Consider the following 20592-nt stretch of genomic DNA (forward strand, 5'->3'; position numbering starts at 1 on the left):
ACAGACCTCACCACTCCCTATTGCCTCCACGCTCCTGAGCATCATGTCTGTGCCTTTTTGATCCTTAGAGCAATGATTTTCCAGTCCAAGAAAGACAAGGTGGCAGCCAGTTCCCTGTACCCCCTTCTTTCCCTTGCATTATCCTCTGCCCTTTGGGGGCATTTGAGTATCTCACTCCTGGGTTAAATCTTTCCTCAAATCTTGGTGGGTCTTGCGATTATTTGAACTAAGGTAATAAATAGTGTGTTTTAAATGACTAGATGAATCCCAAGAAGCACAGTCTCTAGGGTACGTTTTTATCAAAAAAAGAAAACGTCACAGTTCAGTGGCTACTGTATTGACTGAATTACATTCAAAATGTTATCAGTCTAACAGCGGTCAAGATTCAGTATTACGCCTGTTCAGTTATGGTAGTGCTGGAGAAAATGCGTCCAAATAGGAGTCCAGGATATCTTTTCTGGTCTAGCAAACAGAACCAGAAAATACCGTCCCCAAATCCAGTTCTGATGCCAGGTACCTGAATCCTATTTTAAAATCATCCCCCAAAGAACAGAGCTTGGTAAAAACACAAATTTTATTCCTCAGTGAGTAGCAAAAGCAAACAGAGTATCTATCTGACCAACAAAATCAACCCAATTGATCCTCAAGGGAAAAATTCGGGTTCATTAAAAATATTTTAAATTTGGCATGTCAGTGGGCTCTAATTCAAGTTTTTTTCCTCTACAGAAATCCCAAGGACAAAAGACAAGTAAGACTAAGTGATTCAGCACATACAGAACAAGTCCATTTTCCTCCTGGATACTTGTTAAGCCCACAGAGGGCAGCTGAGTGGCCAGTGTCCTGCCCTCTGCCCTCCCCACCCACAAAGCTCTCCACCAGGAAACGTGAGGAGAATCAGTCAGAGCCCAGCACCATTTCAGCAGCCAAGCCAGACTCTGTACACTGTCAGGCCTGGAGAAGTCTGGAAAATGACTGAGGCCGATTTCACTTTGTTTTGTTTTGTTTAACTCATCCCCTTCAGTGGAGTACTTAAGTAACCAGCATGGAGAGCCAAGATTGGTTTCGGTACTCAAAAACATAAAAACGTGAAAGGACTGGCGAGCAGTCTAAGGCAGCTGCTTGAGAAACCACACAGGGTAAAAGTGGACAGCCTTCCGCACCAACGAGAAGCGGATGGCACAGTTCACATTCGATGGCCAGGACGGTCCTGTGCATTCTCAGCAAAACGAAGCCCTGGTAATGCGCGAGGACCTTCCAATTAGCAAGAAGCCTAATTAAGACAAAATGATAACCCTCTGTTGACTTTGTAATGAAACTGGCTGCACCTATTTCACTATTAATAAAATGTGTGTGGCTTGAGTGAGTGGGATCAGTCACACCTGCCTATTTCCGATGCCGAGGGGGAGGGGTCCAGGCAGTCCCCAGGTTACAAACAAGGTCCCTTCCTAACTCTGTATTTGAGAATTGGGAGACAAGCCATACCGGTGCACAGGTTCTCATTCAGCCTTAAATGAGAAGTCTGTGCAACCCTTTAAAAGCTCCACCTGCAGCAAGGGACGGTGATGCTGCTGAGGACTTTGTTTCCAGCAGGGGGCGGGGTTTCTTCAAGAAGCCCTGGGGATACAGTGGTTACAGCAGTCAGCTGCTACCCAAAAGGTCAGCTGTTCAAACTCACCGGTTGCGGCAGTCTGCGCCCAGGATGATTTGCAGCCTATGGGAGTGCCAAACCCTATGAGGCAGTTCTCTCCGTGTTTCAGGGCTTGGTTCAGTCACCTCAGAGGGAGAGCATGCTCCTCTCACTTTGAAGATGGAGCAGGAGTTGTCAGTGACCTGAGCTTCATAACCCAGGGACTGCCTGTAGCTTTGACTACTTGCTACTCAACATGTGGTCCTGGGACCTGCAGCACCAGCTTCACCAGAGAACAGAACACAGGACTTCAGCCACCACCCCTGCCCCCCGATCTGCGGAATCACTTCATCCAAACCCCACTTCGTGTGCACACTGAAGTTGGAAATGCGGTGCTTATTGGATCATGTGAAGATCCCGTATTCACCCCTAGAATCCAGTCATTCCCAATCCCCTTGCGGTGGGAAGGGTTTGTGTGCCATAGGTTTTATGGCTGGTGTGTCTTGTACACTCTGATTCCAGAGAGAGGGACAGGCAGGGGGCTTAAAGGTAAAAGACTGAAACAGAATGGATTCTGGCACCAACCACATGGGCTCTTTTACATGCCACGTGTTCGAAATGGCTAATGTGGTGTTTTAAGCAAAAGCATGCAAATGATACCTACCAAATTTTTTGGGAACCCAGTCAAGACCAAAAGTGAACTTCTTTATCTGCACTACCAAGTATTCGGGGAAGGAGGCAAAGCGGGATGTTCTGGGAAACACAAGGGGATTAGATCAATGAAACAAGGCAGCAAGAATTGTGAATACAATCCATCAAAGCATCACAAGCGGTCTGAGGCGTACCCACGGCACCTCGGAAGGGGTTCACAGACAGGGTACACACACACAGGCGTAGCTGCCACGCAGGCCACACTCACCACGCTGCCTCTTCCCAGGCGTTCCACAAAACCAAAATGGTTAATGCCAGGGACTATTGCCCTTGAGAATGACAGCGGGGCCCCTTCAAAGTTTGCACTTGATTGTGGCATTTTGCATTTCAAAAAGTCCCTTTCAGCCCTAAACATGTGTTTTTCTAAAACTCGTGCTAGAAGTTAGGTGTGTGCAGGCACATGGGCACCGTGTGAAAGTGTGAAAAAAAAGCTTCCACGTACTCCTAACACCGCCCCCCCCCCTCCTGAGAATCCTTACTTGACACACAGCTAGCATCAGGAGGTCTATCATTACAAATAAGGTTGATTAAAACGTCTAGGAACTCTGTGAAGCACCTCGTACCTAGACTCTGGGTCGCATGGATCCTAGGCATGGGGACATGAGAAGTGTGTGAAGTGCCTACAGTAAATCATTCTGGGCATTAAATTTTAAAATGAGTACAGTAGTCAGGGTCTGCACTTTCTCTTCAACCTTCTCAGAAAAGCAGCATTGTACACACAGCTACTCACCTGTGTGCCAATGCCACCGCCCGCTCCGGCTCATTCTCTCCATGAGAGCACCGCCCTTAGTTCGGATGCTATTTCTCTCTGAGTGTCACATATGGGCTTGGTGGGCGCATGGATTCTTTTTTTTTTAATGGTCTGTAACTTTGATGGGGTGTAACTTTTACGGGGGTGGGGGGTGGGGGGCGGTGTCAAGGGAAAGATGAAGCAGTACAAGTGCTACCTTGGGTGAAGGGGAAGAGAGTAAACCACAAAAGGAAGACGAGAAATCAGAGTGGGGGAGATGGGCAAGGGCAAACTATTCGGGAATTCTTGGGTGAAGGGGAAGAGAGTAAACCACAAAAGGAAGAAGAGAAATCAGAGTGGGGGGAGACGGGCAAGGGCAAACTATTTGGGGATTCTTGGGTAAAGGGGAAGAGAGTAAACCACAAAAGGAAGAAGAGAAATCAGAGTGGGGGAGACGGGCAAGGGCAAGCTATTCGGGGATTCATACGTAATTTAAATTGTTGAATACGAAACTGATGATCTGAAATTCAAACACCCCCCATCCCACCCCCTTGTCATCCACAATAAAAATTTTAAACATGATCTGTAGACAAAAAAGATTCTAGAGCACTTCTCCCACAAGCCTCCTTCCTTTTCAGAATTTGAAGCCTCTATTTGGTTTGCATCTCCCCCCAGAAGTCAGAAACAAATGCTGCTGCTGCCCCCTGGTGTACAACAGGAGCGACAACGCAGGGGCAGAGAAGGAGCCATACAGGAGTCCAGACGGGATGGAGCATCCCTGGCCCTCCCCGCAGTTCCACGTGCACATCTGCAACACGGATTGATTGCTTATGTCTCCCAGTGCTGGACCACTTCCATGAAATGATGCGAAACCACGACTCAGGCTACAAACTGTGAAGACTGTTTTGTCATCAAAGAGCTACGATCTATGAGGTCTTAGACACTGACTCCATGTGCGACTGATGTGAATTTTACCCAGGGCAAGTCACTTGCTCTCCGTATCTCCATCACAAGGATGGTGGAAGGGCGCAGGCGCTAAGAACAGGGAGGCTCTCCGGAGACATCTGCCTAAGAAATCGATGGAGCTTTATCCTGGCTCACGCTCCAGAAGTGTGTGTGCCCTCGAGGTAGGCATTGCCATATTCAGAGAAGTGATAAGGAATGGCACTCTTAGTTCAAAGTAGCCAGGTTCTCCATTTCCCTAAAAACGGGGTTGGGGTAGTCATTCTGATTCTTCCATCCTTTGGTACATACCAGCAAAGAGCATCTGACAGGCTATTTTCAGCTGCCATTTCAGAGTAAAAATGCTACTTCTGTGACTTCTCTTACCAAACAAACTCAAATTCTGAAAAACGCCTGTGAATTCAACCAACTCAGCAGGGGCTTCAGTGAATCGTGTCCCAGGAGCCCTCGGACATTTCAGCCACTCTGATGAGTTTCTGGGTGAGGTGTCAGCTGGAAATGGGGAAAGGCAGGGCTGGGCTGGGAGGAGGAAAGAAATCACACTCATTTAACGCAGCTCTTGCTGTCCGTGACTGACGGAACCTACAGGCAGCAGGTACGATGACACCCACGCCTGCCCAGCATTGGTGTCTCATCTTATAACCTCTACAGGGGCCCAAATTAATCCTACATGTGATCACTGCTGCATATTCAAAGCAATCTCAAAATTAATACTCTGAATTCATTAACTACAGGTCTGGCACATCGTGTTCTTTGGTTAAACACAGCAAAGCCATACGTTATCATACTCTTGTTCCTAACACAAATGTCTGGGATCAGACTTGTTTTTTCTTGAAAAGCTATAAAATGTAATAAATCACCACTAGGATACAAATCCATTCCAAAGGACTGAGATGGACACACAGATTTACAAGAATGGGTTACCCAAGCGTAGGGAGGAGGTATGGGTGGGAGGAGGGTGAAGGAAATGTTTTATTTCATCTACACTTTTTTTACAATACAAAGGAATTCATGTAAACCTTGTGTGCTTAAAAATACATCATAAAACTATGGCTAAGACACAATTAGGAGCTAATTGCAGGGCATTAAATAATTTATTATGTGGCACTCCTAGCCAAAGTCTTTAACTCCAAACAATGTTTTCCTCCATGGATCTGCTAAGCTGGTGAGAGAAGATACAGATAAGATTGACCTGTGAGTAATTGCAAACAGGAATTGCTGGAGTGCCTTCCGGCTGTGTATAAAATGAGCCCTCTGAAAAGCAGGAGGAGGGATCTCATTACAAGCAAGAGCCAGGAGCCTGTCCTCTGGACCCAAGATTATTGCACAGTGAGCCTCCTGGGTCCATCAGGGGAGCAGCAAAGAGAATCAGGTTGCAGAACCTGGAACAGAGTGATGAACTTCCGAACCCACAGAGCAAGGAAAGCTAAGTGCCTTTGTGCAAGAGGCTGGCTTGGGGTGGGGGGGTGGGGGGGCATTCCTCTGGGCTCTTAACAGGGGATGGATGCCAGGCTTGCTGACCCACAGAAGCGGAGCTGAGTGCCTTCAGGCTGAAGCTTACAGGCGGGTGTGCAGTGCCTAAGGCACTTAATTCAGGGATCTGGGTTTGCTGACTCCCTGAGATTGAGCTAAACACCTTTGAGTTGAGGCTTACAGCAGAGTGGTATGCCCCTTTGGGCATTTGGTAACACACCTGAAAGAATGTTCCTGAACATGTCTTGATAAGCACCCATCCTGAGCATAGCACATAAGCTGACCAGAGCACATAGGCCAAAGATTCCACATCTCCTGACTGCTTTCCCACGGGCTAGAGACTCAGGCAGTAGAGAGCTAATGCCTTCCAGCTCCCTTTTAAAGACAGGCCTTTTCCAGGTGATGAGAAGGCTCGCTCCCGGCAGGGCACAAGCCAGGGAGATGCGGACCAGAGAGCATGTCACACCCTGTGCTGCACCGACCACAGCCCCTCTTCTGAGGGACAGGAGAGGTTGTCAAGGGACTGAATCTCATCTCATGCTGGGGCTCAATGGGCTGCCAGGCCCTGTTCCACCTCCCAGATTCAGGATGAAAGCCCAGAGAGAAAGAATAAACAGCTGAAGAATCTCCAACCCATGGGCAAAGACCAGAGAAATGATTTCTGCCACTCATACAGTGTTAAAGGAGCCCTCGTGGCCCTGTTTGGTAAGCACTGGACGGCTAACTGCAAGGCCAGCAGTTCAAATCCACTAGCTACTCTTCGGAACAAAGGGGAGGCTCTCTGCTCCCATAAAGATTTACAGGCTCAGAAACCCTACGCAGGGTTGTTATGAGTTAGAATCAACTCAATGACCGTGCATCTCTCACATTTACCATGCCACCTCACCACATGGTAGCTGCGTGGGCGCACACACACACACACACACACACACACACACACACACACACACACACACAAACTGAGCAGTCCCAAGATAAAAACTTAATGAACAACGGACAACTAATAGCTTAATAAACTATTAATCCACATTAAAACATGGGAAAAGTATGTTTTAATCTGCCCCTTTTTAGCTTTTGAAATGGACTGTGTTCCTCTACTGTTGTAACCGATGACGTCTACCATCTGAAACCAGGAGGAACGCGGAAGGTAAGTCCTGCAGAGTAAACAGGATTTCGATGTGACTGTCTCTTCTAATGGGCACACACCGAGCTCTGAGGCACTCACAGCCTTTTCTCCACCGAGAGACCCGTCTTAGAACAGAAGGGAAAGAATCACAGAAAGTGGTGAGATCTCAGAGCCAAACTGCCAGATTTAACTGTGTGCCACCATCGAACTCTTTTTCCAAATCTGTGCAGCTGCGTGAACTGTTTTGGCAAGGCCTAACCAGTATTAAATCATGGAGTCAAACAGATCTTTTTGCACCTGATGACTGGCCCCAAAATGTGGAAGCCGGAGGTCTTCTGAGGGAATCCTGAGCAGCCCGGGTAAGTGCAGCTCGGGACGCCTGCGCACGCACGGAGGTATCTCCCGGACCCGGGCCTCCCAGCAGGGACACAGTCAATCGAGGGCTAAACCAAACCTTTAGTTTAAATAGACTATGGAATTTAAATCTATCACAATGCAGTTTCAACAATAAAAATAAGATTCCATGAATCTTATTCCTGTCATATGGAGGGTTTTTTCCTTTGTTGTGTTTTTGGGGTTTTTTGTTTTTGGCTGCCCTCTCGGCAAAAGTGGGGCTGGGGAGAAGATAAATCCCTAAGAGAAGATAACCCACAACTTTGCGTTTTGAAAATGGCATTCCCTCCCTGCCACATAATACAGATTATAAGCCTAATTGTTTTCGTGGACAGGTCTCCCACAGGTGATGTGCCTGACAGCTACGGAGCTGCTTCGTCACAACTGTAACCTGCCATCCACAAGCAGGCACCTGTAGACACAGAAGGCCCCGCCCCCGTGCCCACTTCCCAAGTTCCCCTTCTCCCTCCCCCATTACGAGCCATCATTCAAACACACGCACTAGTGACTGCCTGCGGGCGGACGGACACACACACACACACACACACACACACTCACACACACACACACACACACTCACACACTCTCTTACTTCACGCCCGCGGACTTGGCTTGCAGGGCGCTGCTCCAGAAGTCATCTACGTTCTCTGGTTCCGAGAAGGCCTGAAGGCAGGCGCTGAAAGGTATCTTGGCCCGAACCAACTCGGGCAAGGGTCTTCTGTTTGCTTCCGCTTCCCTTCTCGTCAATTCATAGGCGATCAGCTCATCTGCGTAAAAGAGGAAATGAACAACCTCACTGTCGCTCTTATCTTCTTGAAATGGAAAGCTGGGTCTTTGGACAAGCCCCTGAGCGCTTCCCGGCTGGGTCAGGACTGCTCGCCGGTTGCCCATCACAGAACCACACACGCCTGCTGAAAGGCTGGGCTTGTGGCTGAAAGGCTGGGCTTGCCATCTTCGCAGTAGAGCTGGCGGGCTGTGGGAACCACTCTCCAGTGCTGGCCTTGTCCTGTCAGACGGGCAGGTGGGGACTGTGAGCATGGGCACAGGTGGGACCTAAATGCACATTGTGTTAGACAGGTTCTCTAGAGAGATAAAACCAAATTCCTGATAATATAATATATTTATTTATAAAGATAATTAGATATACAGTGAACCCTCGTTTATCGCAGTTGATCGGTTCTATGAAATTCCGCGAAGTAGGATTCCTTATTTGTAAATCAAATATTTTCGTAGTTAGAGCATAGAGGACATGAAAAAACACCCTTTAGTCACCATTACACTCGTATTAACCAATTTATTAAACGAAAAAGGGAAAATACAGTAAAACATTTTGGACGTTACAATTATCATTTATTATTTATTATATTATTTATGGCATCAAGCGTGTACAGTATGAGCCAATCAGTAGCAGTAATGACAGAGCATGCACTGTTACGCAAAAACCGCGATAGAGTGAAGTCGCGGAAGTCGAAGCGCGAAGTGGCGAGGGTTCACTGTATAACGAGAAATGAAATGTTAAATCATAAAGATAATTAGATATATAACGAGAAGTGAAATGTTAAATCATATACAGATAAATATTCAATACAAGAAATAAACAGTTAAATTAGAAGCACTATAAATGGCTTAGTGCAACTCACGTCTGTGAGAGAAAGTTGAGAGACTAGCAGTCCTTCAAGTCTCTATCTGATGCCAGATCTTCCTCTATTTGTAGAGAGAGCTAGGCTATGTCAGCACAACAGCCAATCACAAGGCAGGTCACCAATCGCCAGTCCCCAGCTCCAGAGAAGTCTTAAAGGGACCTCAACTTACAGCAACACAGTCCACAGGCTAGGTGTCCCACAGGCTGTGTAGCCTTTAAATTGAAGCACAGAACAAGCAAGGCAGCCGCACACTGGTCCAATGATCACAAAGCGAGAGACAAGAAAGGCAAGGCTCACCAAGCCATTTATCTCTCCGCCCTTCAGTCAATCCCACCTACGTTTATCAGCCAGGCTGGCACAATAAACTATCTCACACATGAACTAGTCTTTCTTTAGTTCAGAGACCACCTTCCAACCACTAAGCTTCACTGAAACTTAGCACTTTTAGCTGAGAGAGACCCAAGGGCTCACCTCTTTCCAGACACTGCAATGCCAGGCTACAGAGACTGAGGATCCCGTCAAAATCATCAGTAACAAAAACGCCAACCAAACTTACTGCCATCAATTCACTGTGACTCAGAGAGACCCTACAGAACACTATGGGACTTCCTTGGTGGGTGTCTGAGATGTTAACTCTTAAAAACCCTCGTCTTTCTCCCCCGAGAAGTAGTTGGTGATTCCTAATTGCTGGTCTTCCGGTGAAGAGCCCTCCACTGCGCCACCAGGCCTCCCAATCAAAGCTGGACTTAAACCTGGTCCACATCTCGCCCCACTTCCACGGCCCCACAGGTCAGGAAAGAAACAAGGCTAAATTATGCCAAGAGATCAAATCTTGCCGATGCTCAGATCCATTAAAATGTAAACGTTCCCCAAAGCATTCCTATTAACGGGGAGCTGTTCTAAAATGAACTAACAAGGGGAACAGAAGATAAAAATAAAAAAGAATGAGCTACCAGCTCCTAACATAGACCAGTCACAAGGTTAGATGTCTCCTCACTCGGTTCTACCAGCAATGATCACTAGAAGTCGTGGAAGATGTGGTACAAGGACAATGACTGAGAGGGGCTGGATATGCAGCACCCACTAACCCTACTAAGCCACAGGTTCCCAAAGGTACTTAGCCTACAGTCCCCTTTTAGGGGTGGGGAGAAATTACTCAGCATCCCCACCTTGGCAGTGAAAACCTTTAGTACTCTAAGCATAATCCAGGATAAGGTGTACATATCTGCTAGTTAAGCAACACCCGCAGGTATTGCTTACAGTCACCTTGCAGGGCTTAATGCAGTATTCCCCAGGGCATGGTAGCATCCATCTTCGGAAAGGATGCAATACACAATAGTGCAAGGCCATATGGCCCCTGGGGAGGCTGCCTAACACCTCGGATGTCAGAGCAGTCAACCACACTGTCCCCCCGGTGATACAGTTAGTATGCTTAGCTCTCAAGGGAAAGTTTGGAATTTGAAGTCCACCTAGAGACACCTTGGAAGAAAGGGGCCAAGATCTGCTTCTGGAAATTCACCAACTGCAGGACATGGGGCACATGGAGGGAGGGGGGGGGAAGCACGGGTGGTGGGGGCAGGTAACTCTACTCGGATATGCACAAGGCCTGCTCCTTCCATGCTCTCCCTATCCACACAGGTCAACCCTCAGACAACGGAAGTACCAGCAGGAACTCTCAAAGGTTGTACATTTGCTCCTAGAAATATTCTCCAAATCAACGTTTCACGTACATTTTGATGACTATGTAAAGAGAAATTATTTTGGGTTACCCCAAAATCCCTACCCAGCTGATCAGATTTTTAAGAACGCCTGTGTGTACATGAAGGCGGCCAGGTGCTGCTGTGGGCAAGGGGTAAGTGCTGCGCTGTTAACCACAGGGGCCATGGTTCAAATGCACCAGCTGCTCCGCAGGAGGAAGATGAGGCCCTCTGCTCCCATACAGATTTACAGTCTCGAAAACCCTATGCAGGGTCTCCATGAGCCAGAATGGAAATGGCAGTGGGTCTGGCTTGGGGGAGAGGGGCGGAGGGGGGTGGTGCCCTCATGTCTTTTCCAAAACACAGCTGAATGTGACTTAAAAAAATAGTGATGTATAAATGAAACATTTGCCTCTCAATAATTTCCCCATATTCAAGTCGGTGACATTAATCACATTCATCATGTCTAACAATCACTCCCACCCATTTCCAAATGTTTCCATCATGATACCTTAGCCAGAATCTCCTGCCCCTCCCTCCCACCTGCCCCTAGCAACCCCTCATAAACGTTGCTCTGTACACATTTACCTTTCAGACCTGTCATATAATTGGGATCATAGCACGATTTGTCCTTTTGTGTCTGAGTTCTCTGAATATGTTTTTGAAATCCAATCCTCTGGCCACAATCAGTGTATGATGCTCTAATCCAGAGGTTCTTAACCTGTGGGTCATGACCCCTTTGGGGGTCGAACGACCCTTTCACAGGGGTCACCTGATTCATAACAGTAGCAAAAAGACAGTGATGAAGTAGCAACGAAAATAGTTTTATAGTTGGGGGTCACCACCACATGATAAAGGGTCACGGAGTTAGGAAGGTTGAGAAGCACTGCTCTGATCCAATGTCTTGTAAATGACCACTCTCAGCAGTCCACTGCCAGAAACTGAGTTATAAACCTCCCTCCTGGAAAAACAGCTGCTACAAATCAAGTACAGAGTGTGGGTGACAGGCAATCAGGCACCGGGGCAGAACCGCTAAGTCCGGATCGGCGAGTGACTTAGCCTCCTTCTGGAAGGAGACCCAGCACAGGCTCCACTTTCACCTGTCCTACGGTGAAAGAAGGGAGAGCTGGCCCACCGCTTCGTGCGCTTATAGACAAAATAAAAATCCATGTGTATTCATACAAGTGCAATTCCTACTTACACAAAACTGAAATCATTCCCTCTTTACAACTGCTGCCAAGTCCATTCCAGCTCATGGCGACCCCGTGTGGCAGAGTACACTGGTGCTCCATGGGGGATTCCAACAGCTGGTTTTTCCCAAGTCGACCCCCAGGCCTTTCTTCCCCAGTGCCTCTGGCAGGTTCACACCTCCGACCTTTCCATTAGCAGCCGAGAGTGCTAACCATTGGCTCCACCAGAGACTACCATTTCATCTAAAAACTTGTCCTAACTACCACTGTCTAATTAGCACAATCAGTGGTGTCCCCTCCCCAAAGCAATAGCTCAAAAGGCCACCCTGGAAGCATCCCAGATTTACAAAAATGGCCAGTCCTCCGGAGAAAAGCAGCACGGCAGTCACATTGCCTTTTTTCTCTCCCAGGATAGCAATGCGAAGAAACACGTCCGCTATGCTGCCTGGGAAGAACTAAACTGCACTGAATACAGGAGAGAGCAGCTCCCCAAGCTGCCTCCCTTTGCCACAGCATCCTGCCTTCTCCCTGCAAACACCAGAGACCGCTGTGGGCCTCACTCCGACAAAGAGAGAGCCCTGTCCCCATGGTGCCCCAGGTGTCTTACAGACTTAGATGCCAAGGCTGCGCTACTGCAAAGGAGAACTCTGCTTGAATGTCTCCCATTAGAACACGGAATGCTCATCATTTCCCTCGAAAATGATCCAATTGATGGGCAATGTTGTTAAGAATCTTCTACATACACAAATGTATTACAAACCGTTTGCCCCCAATGAAACTGGCTCCAAAATTTGGGTGACCAAATTTCTGGGCGCTGAAATAGCCTCTGTCCAAACCCTATGTACAACCTGGATGCAGTCAGGTGCTCTCAACAGGAAGGGGGAAAATGAACAGAGAGGGACAGACCACACACCACCTGGGCTACATCTACTCCTGCTTCCACTTAAGCGTGTGCTCTCTGCTTCGAGGGCTTTCACCCAGAAAGAAGCATCTGACAGCGTTTACCTTTGTTGGTTGCTGCCTCCATGGCCACCGGTAACTGCATCAGGTAATCCACCCTCTCCGTGTAGCGGACTTTCCGGGTCTGACAGCACTGAATCCGTTCTTCCACCAAGAACCGGAAAACATCACTTGGATTTTCTGAGCCAATGCGGTTCCGCTAAAGGTTGGAGTATCTTCGGGTTAGTAAGTTTCTAAATAATAAGCCGTGAATAAAAACTAGCATGAAATCAAATACAAAGGCAGTGCAAAGGCCTGGCAGTAATAAAAATGTCCTGCGGGCAAGTCAGTTCATCAGAATGTGTTCAGAGCAAAACACCGGCCTTTTAATGAAGTCCTGGAATAGGGGAAGGGACAAGTCAACTATCGCTCATCTTTGTGCAGGCGTCAGAGGCAAAGGGCGAGGACGGACATAAACAGAATTACAGGAACGAAGGAAGCGGAGCAATCAGATGAAGAAGAGGAAGGGGGAGAAACCAGGCCTGCTCTGGGAACGGAAGGCACGCATGATGATTAAATAAATGCACTCAGATCGTTCCATGCGGATGAAGAGGAAATCACGCGCTAATCGAATAGGCAATGACGTGGGGAAGGGCTCAGGACAGGTTAAGTGGAAAACACGGCCCACAAAACAGCATGTGAATGGCAGGATAGAAATGACAGAGGCGCTTGGAACACCACACGAGACTCAGACACTGGAACGCTAGCCCTGGACGTTTCCGGGAGCTCACTCGTGTGATGGGGATGTTGCTTTTCTCGTGTATGCTTCTCCGTATTTTCCACAAAGAGCACGTGTGTGTGTGTGTGTGTGTGTGTGTGTGTGTGTGTGTGTGTGTGTGTGTGTGTGAGAGAGAGAGAGAGAGAGAGAGAGAGAGAGAGAGAGAGAGAGAGAGAGAGAGAGAAAGTTCTTAGGGTTTAAAATAAAATAACTGGATCTTCCACAGGAATCTTCAGTGGCATTGAAGAGCGGCAGTGTGTAGTGTGGCTTGACTGCTGGGACGGAGGAGTGGTGTCAGGGGAACAGCAAACCCCACCTGGGAGCCCCCAGGAGTTCTATCATGGAAGTCACACAAAGGGAAACACACCTCTGCTACCTGCACCAGAAAAGCCCAGAGACGTCCACAAATGCCTAGACAATGAGGTGTGTGCAGCGATTGGTAGCCAGTGAGCTAAGCAGGGAGGGCTTCTTAAGTCAGTTCTGAACTAGTGTGAGCAGAGAGATTCCAGGCAGCCGGGAGTGGGGGGGCCTCTGCCCACGCCACGTGGGACTCCCCAGGAGCCAGGCACACGTCTTATCATCTCCTTTGAGCAATTCTGCAGACAGGCTTGCTTACTTACCTCTACTAGATTGACCAGGTGCAAGAAAAACTCCTGGGCATCTTGCTGTCTATTCGATGAGAACTCTGGGTGGCTCTTGCTTACAAAGGCTTTAAACATGCGTGGTGAGATCCCATTCTGTTGAGGCTAAAGCATAAACATAGTATCACTGTGTGATAGCTAACTTAGAAGGCCTTCTGACAGCCCTAAGGGGCCAGCAGAGCAAGGGTTACCAGAAGACTGGAAACAGAAAACTGGAGCCCACTCAGGGCTAGAGCCCAGACTCACTGGCTCTGCCCTCTGAACCTGAGGGGAATAGGAAGGCGCTGTCTCTTCTGAAGACTCAGGACTGATGCCAATGGGTGACTCACACACCCAAATCCTCTTTTTTCTTTTATATGAATCATTCTATCGGGGCTCTTACAGTTCTTATCACAATCCATACATCCATTGTAGCAAGCACATTTGTACCTATGTTGCCATCATCATTTTCAAAACGTTTTCTTTCTGCTTGAGCCCTTAGTATCAGTTCCTCTTTTTTTCCCCTCCTTCCTCCACCCTCCCATCCTCGTGAACCCTTAATAAATGATCAATTATTATTTTCATATCTCACACCATCCACTGTCTCCCTTCGCCCATGTTTCTGGTTGCTCGTCCCCCTGGGGCGGGGGTGGGGGTGGGGGTTTATACGTGAATCATTGCAATTGGTCCCTCTCCCCTTTTCACCCTTCTCCCCCAACCTTACCCCTACCCTCAAGGTATCTCTACTCCCATTATTGTTCCTGAGGGGGTTATCGCCCCTGGATTCCATGTGTCGAGAGCTCTTATCTGTACCAGTGTACATGCTCTGGTCTAGCCAGATTTGTAAGGTAGAACTGGGTCATGATAGTGGGGGGGGGGAGAAAACACTAAAGAACTAGAGGAATGTTGTGTGTTTCGACAGTGCTCTACTGCACCCTAACTGGCTCATCCCTTCTTTGTGACCCTTCTGTGATGGGATGTCCAATTGTCTACAGATGGGCAGTGGGTTTCCACTCTGACCCCCCTCATTCGCATCGATAGGTATGATTGTTTGTTTTGGGTCTTCTGATGCCTGATACCTGCTCCCGTCGACACCTCGTGATCACACAGGCTGGACACCCCCAAATTCTAAACACCGAGGACACCAGAGCCATCCTCCCACGGCTTGCCCACGCGGCCCCTCCCGGCCCAGGAGAGTACACAGGCTGGAGATGCACACAGGGGGAGCGGGAGGGGGCTCTGAGGGCATTGGGAGGAGCAAAGAGCTGGGCCGCATCTTTCTGTGGGAGGGCCCAAGAGAGAACTCCACCTAGAGGCTGGGGGCCACCTGATCACCATACGATGATGCACTTCCCTCAACTCACCAGGACCCTATGAAGCAGGTCCCACAGCCATCCCCGTTTCACAGCTAAAAAACCTGAGAGTGACAGAGGAGAGCCTGCTAGGTCACTCAACTTACAGTATCATGGTGACTGGCATCTCACACACCACGGAGAAAGAGCGGAACCAGAATGAGATGCAGGCTTGGCTCAGCTCCAGTGTCAGGCTCTTTGTGGGAGAAACAGAGCAGGGTCTCGGGGCAACAAACCTCATCTTGTCAATGAGGGGGGAAAGTAAGGCACCCTCGTTCCCTCTGTAAATGTGGCTGTTGCCCACACACTTCTCTAAACGCCCCCTTCCTCAGCTTCTGGGCCTCACTGCCCGCTCCAGAAGTCCCCGGAACTGGTGATCCAGGTCCCCATTGACAGACATTGCCTTCTACTCTTCTCCTCCCCTCAGCCTGTTTCTGGCCCATGTGTCACCTCACCGTGCTCACAATAGCAAGCAGAGGGCACGTCTCACACGCGTTCCAGTGCTCACGGACATCCAGGTAAAGTCTACAGTCTAGAAACCGTAGCCGGTCCAGCTAATCACACAGATGCCATACGTGATGGAAACCCCCCTGGGGCCAATCTCACCAGTGCCCATGTAGTAAGCCATGTTTCTGTTTAAAAAAAATATGGTGAATTGCGCTATCTTACTGAAAGCATGTACTGCTAGGGGCCAGCAACGGCACCATCCTTACAAGTGTCCTTTGCCTGAGCACAGTGTTGCAGCCACGGTGTCGATCCATCTCCTGGAGGGCCTTCCTTTTTCCCTGCCCCTCCACTTTACCAAACATGATGTTCTTCTCCAGGGACTGGTCTCTCCTGACAGCACATCCAAAGTATGTGAGACAAAGACGTGCCGTGCTGGCCTCTAAGGAACACTCTGGCCATCCTTCTTCCAAGACAGATCCGTTTGTCCAGGGTACTTTCAATATTCGTGTGAAAGCATGCCCTAGTCTAAGTCACTATTTACTAGCCACGTACTGCATACAGAGCACTGTGGGAGAAGGTGTTCCCCAAAAGCTTACCGTCAGAGGAAAGATATGAGACACACACACAGATCTAACACAAAAACTGAGGGGCACCACACAGAAGCTGAAACGGTGCTAGCTCCTCTTAGAGCAGGTTTCTCCCGGGTGGTAGCACTCGGGCATCAGAGGACTTGGAGCCTGTGCATTAAAGGCCAGCATACATGCCCAGGCTTCAGAAAGGATCCCAGGGCAGGGCTAAGACACATCCATGGCCCACTTGAGTTACTCACTGGGCTGCTACCCACAAGATCAGCAGTTCGTATCTACCAGCTCCTCCAAGGGAGAAAGATGCTGTTGTCTACTCCCATAAGCAGGTAACAGTCTCAGACACCCACGGGGGCAGTTCTAGCCTGTCCTACAGGTTGACTACGAGTTGAAATCAACTCAATGGCAGTGAGTTTGGTTTTGGAGTGTGAGTTTACTACCTGTAGATCCCCCTCCAGAAAACAATTCAAATGCTGTCACTGCCTTCCCTCACACACTGATGTCTACCTCCATGCAGGCAGTCAACAAAGACATACGATCATAATGCCTTGTCTTTGCATCATGCTGATATTTTTTCATTCACGGAGAAGCTGTTTACTGAGTGCAGTAAAATGCCAGGCACTAGCCTAGGTACTTAGATGAACACTTACCAGGCCCCAGGTACAGTTCTTATCATGTAACGTGTACAGTCTTGTTCGATTCATTTCACCTTTAAGGTGATTGTGGCAACTCTTTCCTCCACTTGAGAGATGGGGAAACTGCACGCTGTAACCTAACTATCCAGCACCACATGGCTTGGTGAGGCTCTCTCACCCTCTCTAATGTCCCACGGCTGTATCTGGCACACACGTGGCTACAGCTCATCCCTAAGCCTATCCAATGGGAGGAGACAGTCCATCCTGGATCCAGAGCAAGCCCTCTCCAAGCCCCTACATGCCTGAGACCATTATCACTCACCAGGCCTGCAATTATTTCTCTTCTCTCAACAGTATGGAGGCACCACTTGGAATAACGCTTCTCCCCTTTGTACATTTCTGTTTAGGCCAGTGGTTCTCAACCTGTGGGTCACAACACCTTTGGGGGTTGAACGACCCTTTCACAGGAGTTGCCTTAAGACCATCGGAAAACACATGCATATTTCACAATATATAATTAAATATTGTTTTGTGATTAATCACTATGCTTTAATTATGTTCAATTTGTAACAATGAAAATGCATCCTGCGTATCAGATATTGACATGATGATTCATCACAGTAGCAAAATTATAGTTATGAAGTAGCAACGAAAATAATTTTATGGTTGGGGGGGTCACCACCACGAGGAACTCTATTAAACGGTCGTGGCATTAGGAAGGTTGAGAACCACTGGTTTAGGCAGTCTCACAGGCATGAATTCAATGCATGCCGCTGCTAGTGTTCTGTCTTACAAACTACAAGCCAAGCTAAGGAGCCCTGGCAGCCTAGTGGTTACACATTGGGCTAACCCTAAGGTCAGCAGTTCAAAACCACTGAAGGACCGGGCTTTGATACTCCCACACAGGGTTAGTCTCGGACACTCACAGGGGCAGTTATACCCTGTCCTATAGGGTCACTATGAGTCAAAGCTGACTTGATGGCAGTGAGTTTGGTTTGGTTTGAGTCCAGCATGGTGTGGCAGCCAGTCCCCAAGGCACAGCAAAGAAAGCAGCTGCTTTTAGAAAGTTCGGCAAATCTAGAAATTTCTGAACTGGCTGCTGCTCTGGGCCACCATCTGCTCTTACATCCAAGAGAAGTGTCAACAGAGATCCTGGTGACCAACACTGGAACCACAGCCCCATGCTCTGGCTGTAGCTCAGTCTCACTCCTTCCCCTCCCACACCCCATCCTCTTATGGACCCACTTCATCGCTTTGTTCGCCCCCAGTCCATCTTTCTCCCTCCTCTGTCCAACAGCAAAACCATCGCTTGTGAGCTGTTCACCACTTGGAAGTTCCTTGAGAAAGCTTCCTAACCAGGGAGATGCTACCCCTCCCTCTACACACATCATGCCGCAGGATCGCGCCTGGATCACAGCTGGGTTTGAGAAGCTAACACAAACGCAAACTCAGCTTCTTCAGTCACACCTGCTTCCCGGGGCCCCAAACCCACTCTCTGTGATGCTCGCTCTCAAGTATTTCAATGTTCTCTTCACACACAGATTCCAGAGGGGCAGGCTCTAAAAACGGGTTTTTTTATTGTTTATGTTAGGTTTCCCTTGAAGTACAGAGTAGTGGATGCATACAGTAACTTATGCAATGGTTTTTCGGGGACAGGGAAGGGGAGGGATGGGAATTGGGGAGCAAACAATGAATGGGGGTCAGGACTAGAACTGATTGTGATGATGTATATATAACTCTTTTTAAAAAGTGACTTAACTATGTAAGTGGATAGATATCTCCCCACAGAAGGGTTATAAGGAAGGGATGATTCAACTAAAGTGCAGTATAGCACCTACGAATCACACATCATTCCTCTAGTTCCTGAATACTTCTCCCCACTACCATGACCCAGTTCCACCTTACAGATCTGGCTAACCCAGAGAACACACACTGGTACAGATAAGAGCTCTCAAGGCATGGAATTCAGGAAATGTAAACCCCTCAGGTACAGTAATGGGAGTAGCGATACCAGGAGGGTAAGGGAAAGGTGGGGGGAGAAAGGGAGAACCAATCACAATGATCTACATACAACCCTCTCCCAGGGGGACGGACAACAGAAAAGTGGGTGAAGGGAGACATCGGTCAGTGTAAAACATGAAAAAAATAATAATAATTTATAAACCATCAAGGGTTCATGAAGGAGGAAGGGTAGGGAAAATGAGAAGCTGATAACAGGGGCTCAAGTAGAAAGAAAATGTTTTGAAAATGAGGATGGCAACAAATGTACAAATGTGCTTGACACAATGGGTGGATGGATGGATTGTGATAAGATAAAATAATAATAAATAAATTGATTAATTAATTAATTAATTTTTGCTTTTAAAGGAGCCCTGTTGGCAAAGTTGCATTCTGCTGCTAACCAAAAGGTCAGGGACTCAAATACACAAGCTGTTCTGTGGAATAAAAATGTGCCAGTCTGCTCCCATAAAGATTACATCCCTGGTTACACTATGGGAGAGGTCTTCTCTGTCCTGTGGTGTAGAGCCACCCAGCTTAGCAGGAAGAACTCCATTAGCTGAACTGCCTTCAACTTCGGACAAGCAGCTCGCTGCCCCTCCCCCCTCCTCCCCTTCCCGCTCCCAACAGACCTGGACTCTCTAGATGTCTCCAGACTCCAGCTTGCCCAATCAGCAAGAAATGTAAACTATCCTGTCAAACCTTGAGCTACCACCTGCAGCTGCTCCCAGCCTCCTTCTGGTACCCTGCTTGCCTGATAAGTAAAGGGGGTCACTGCCTGCATGTTACCCACCTCACCACCACCCACTACACCAGCCCTCTGCCTTAACTCTAAAGGCCTCATGCTTTCTTTGTTTGGTGTCAAGGGTTTCCCATTCTCTAGCCTCGTCTAGAACCAGCTGTAATAAAGGCATCTATATCAAATGGCAAGTGATTACTCTCTCCGGGTATTAGCCACAGGGTGGTTAAGAGTCATAGGCCAACAATGGCAATTGGGTTGGTTTCTTTCTTTTTGATACCTGTTAATGTCATGCCATGTGATGAGCTTCCAAGATGAAGCTAATTTAATCACTGAATCAGCTGCAGCCCTATCAGTGTGGAGTGGATGATTTGCACTTTCAGCCTCAGGAACTTTAAGAAATAAACTCCTTAAAGTCACTTACTTGTCCACTCTTATAAAAGGTGAAGAAAAGGCTCCGACATTCTACAAGACCTCTCTAGAGCACTGAAACGCGAGGAGGTTACTTTGAGACGAAGGTGCACCTGACCCAAACCATGGTATTTTCAGTGGCCTCCTATGCATGTGAAAACTGGACGCTGAATACAGACAGAAGCAGTATCGAAGCATTTGCACTGTGGTGCTGGAGAAGGGTATTGAAAGCTACGGACTGCTAAAAGAACTACCAGATCTGTCTTGGAACAAAGACATCCAGAATGCTCCTTAGAGGCAAGGAAGTCGAGGCTCTGGGGAAGGGCATCTGTGAGGTAGAGAAGAGAGGCAGTGAAAAAGAGGAAGTCCTCCAGGAGACGGGTCGACCTCGTGGCGGCAACACTGGACCCAAGCACAGAAACAAGTGTGAGGGCGGCACAAGACCAGATACCCTGCTTGCCCGAAAATAAGACAATGTCTCATATTAATGTTTGCTCCCAAAGATGCACTAGGTCTTATTTTCAGGGGATGTCTTA

At 48.1% G+C, this 20592-nt stretch overlaps 1 protein-coding gene across 2 annotated transcripts in view; it reads right to left on the reverse strand.

The window, feature by feature from the left end:
• Nucleotides 1–20592, reverse strand: part of USP13 (ubiquitin specific peptidase 13) — a 130974-nt gene that overhangs the window by 35999 nt on the left and 74383 nt on the right. For both annotated transcript variants that reach the window (XM_045295104.1, XM_004708606.2), the window contains exons 11-14: nt 13891–14016; nt 12559–12712; nt 7616–7790; nt 2292–2380 (exon numbers count right to left, since the gene is read on the reverse strand). In XM_045295104.1, the coding sequence (XP_045151039.1) occupies nt 2292–2380; nt 7616–7790; nt 12559–12712; nt 13891–14016 (544 nt within the window). The remainder of the gene's footprint in view (nt 1–2291; nt 2381–7615; nt 7791–12558; nt 12713–13890; nt 14017–20592) is intronic.

The sequence above is a fragment of the Echinops telfairi genome, unplaced genomic scaffold, assembly GCF_000313985.2.
Source record: "Echinops telfairi isolate 266 unplaced genomic scaffold, ASM31398v2 ScPeMD7_4225;HRSCAF=4972, whole genome shotgun sequence".
NCBI lineage: Eukaryota > Metazoa > Chordata > Mammalia > Afrosoricida > Tenrecidae > Echinops > Echinops telfairi.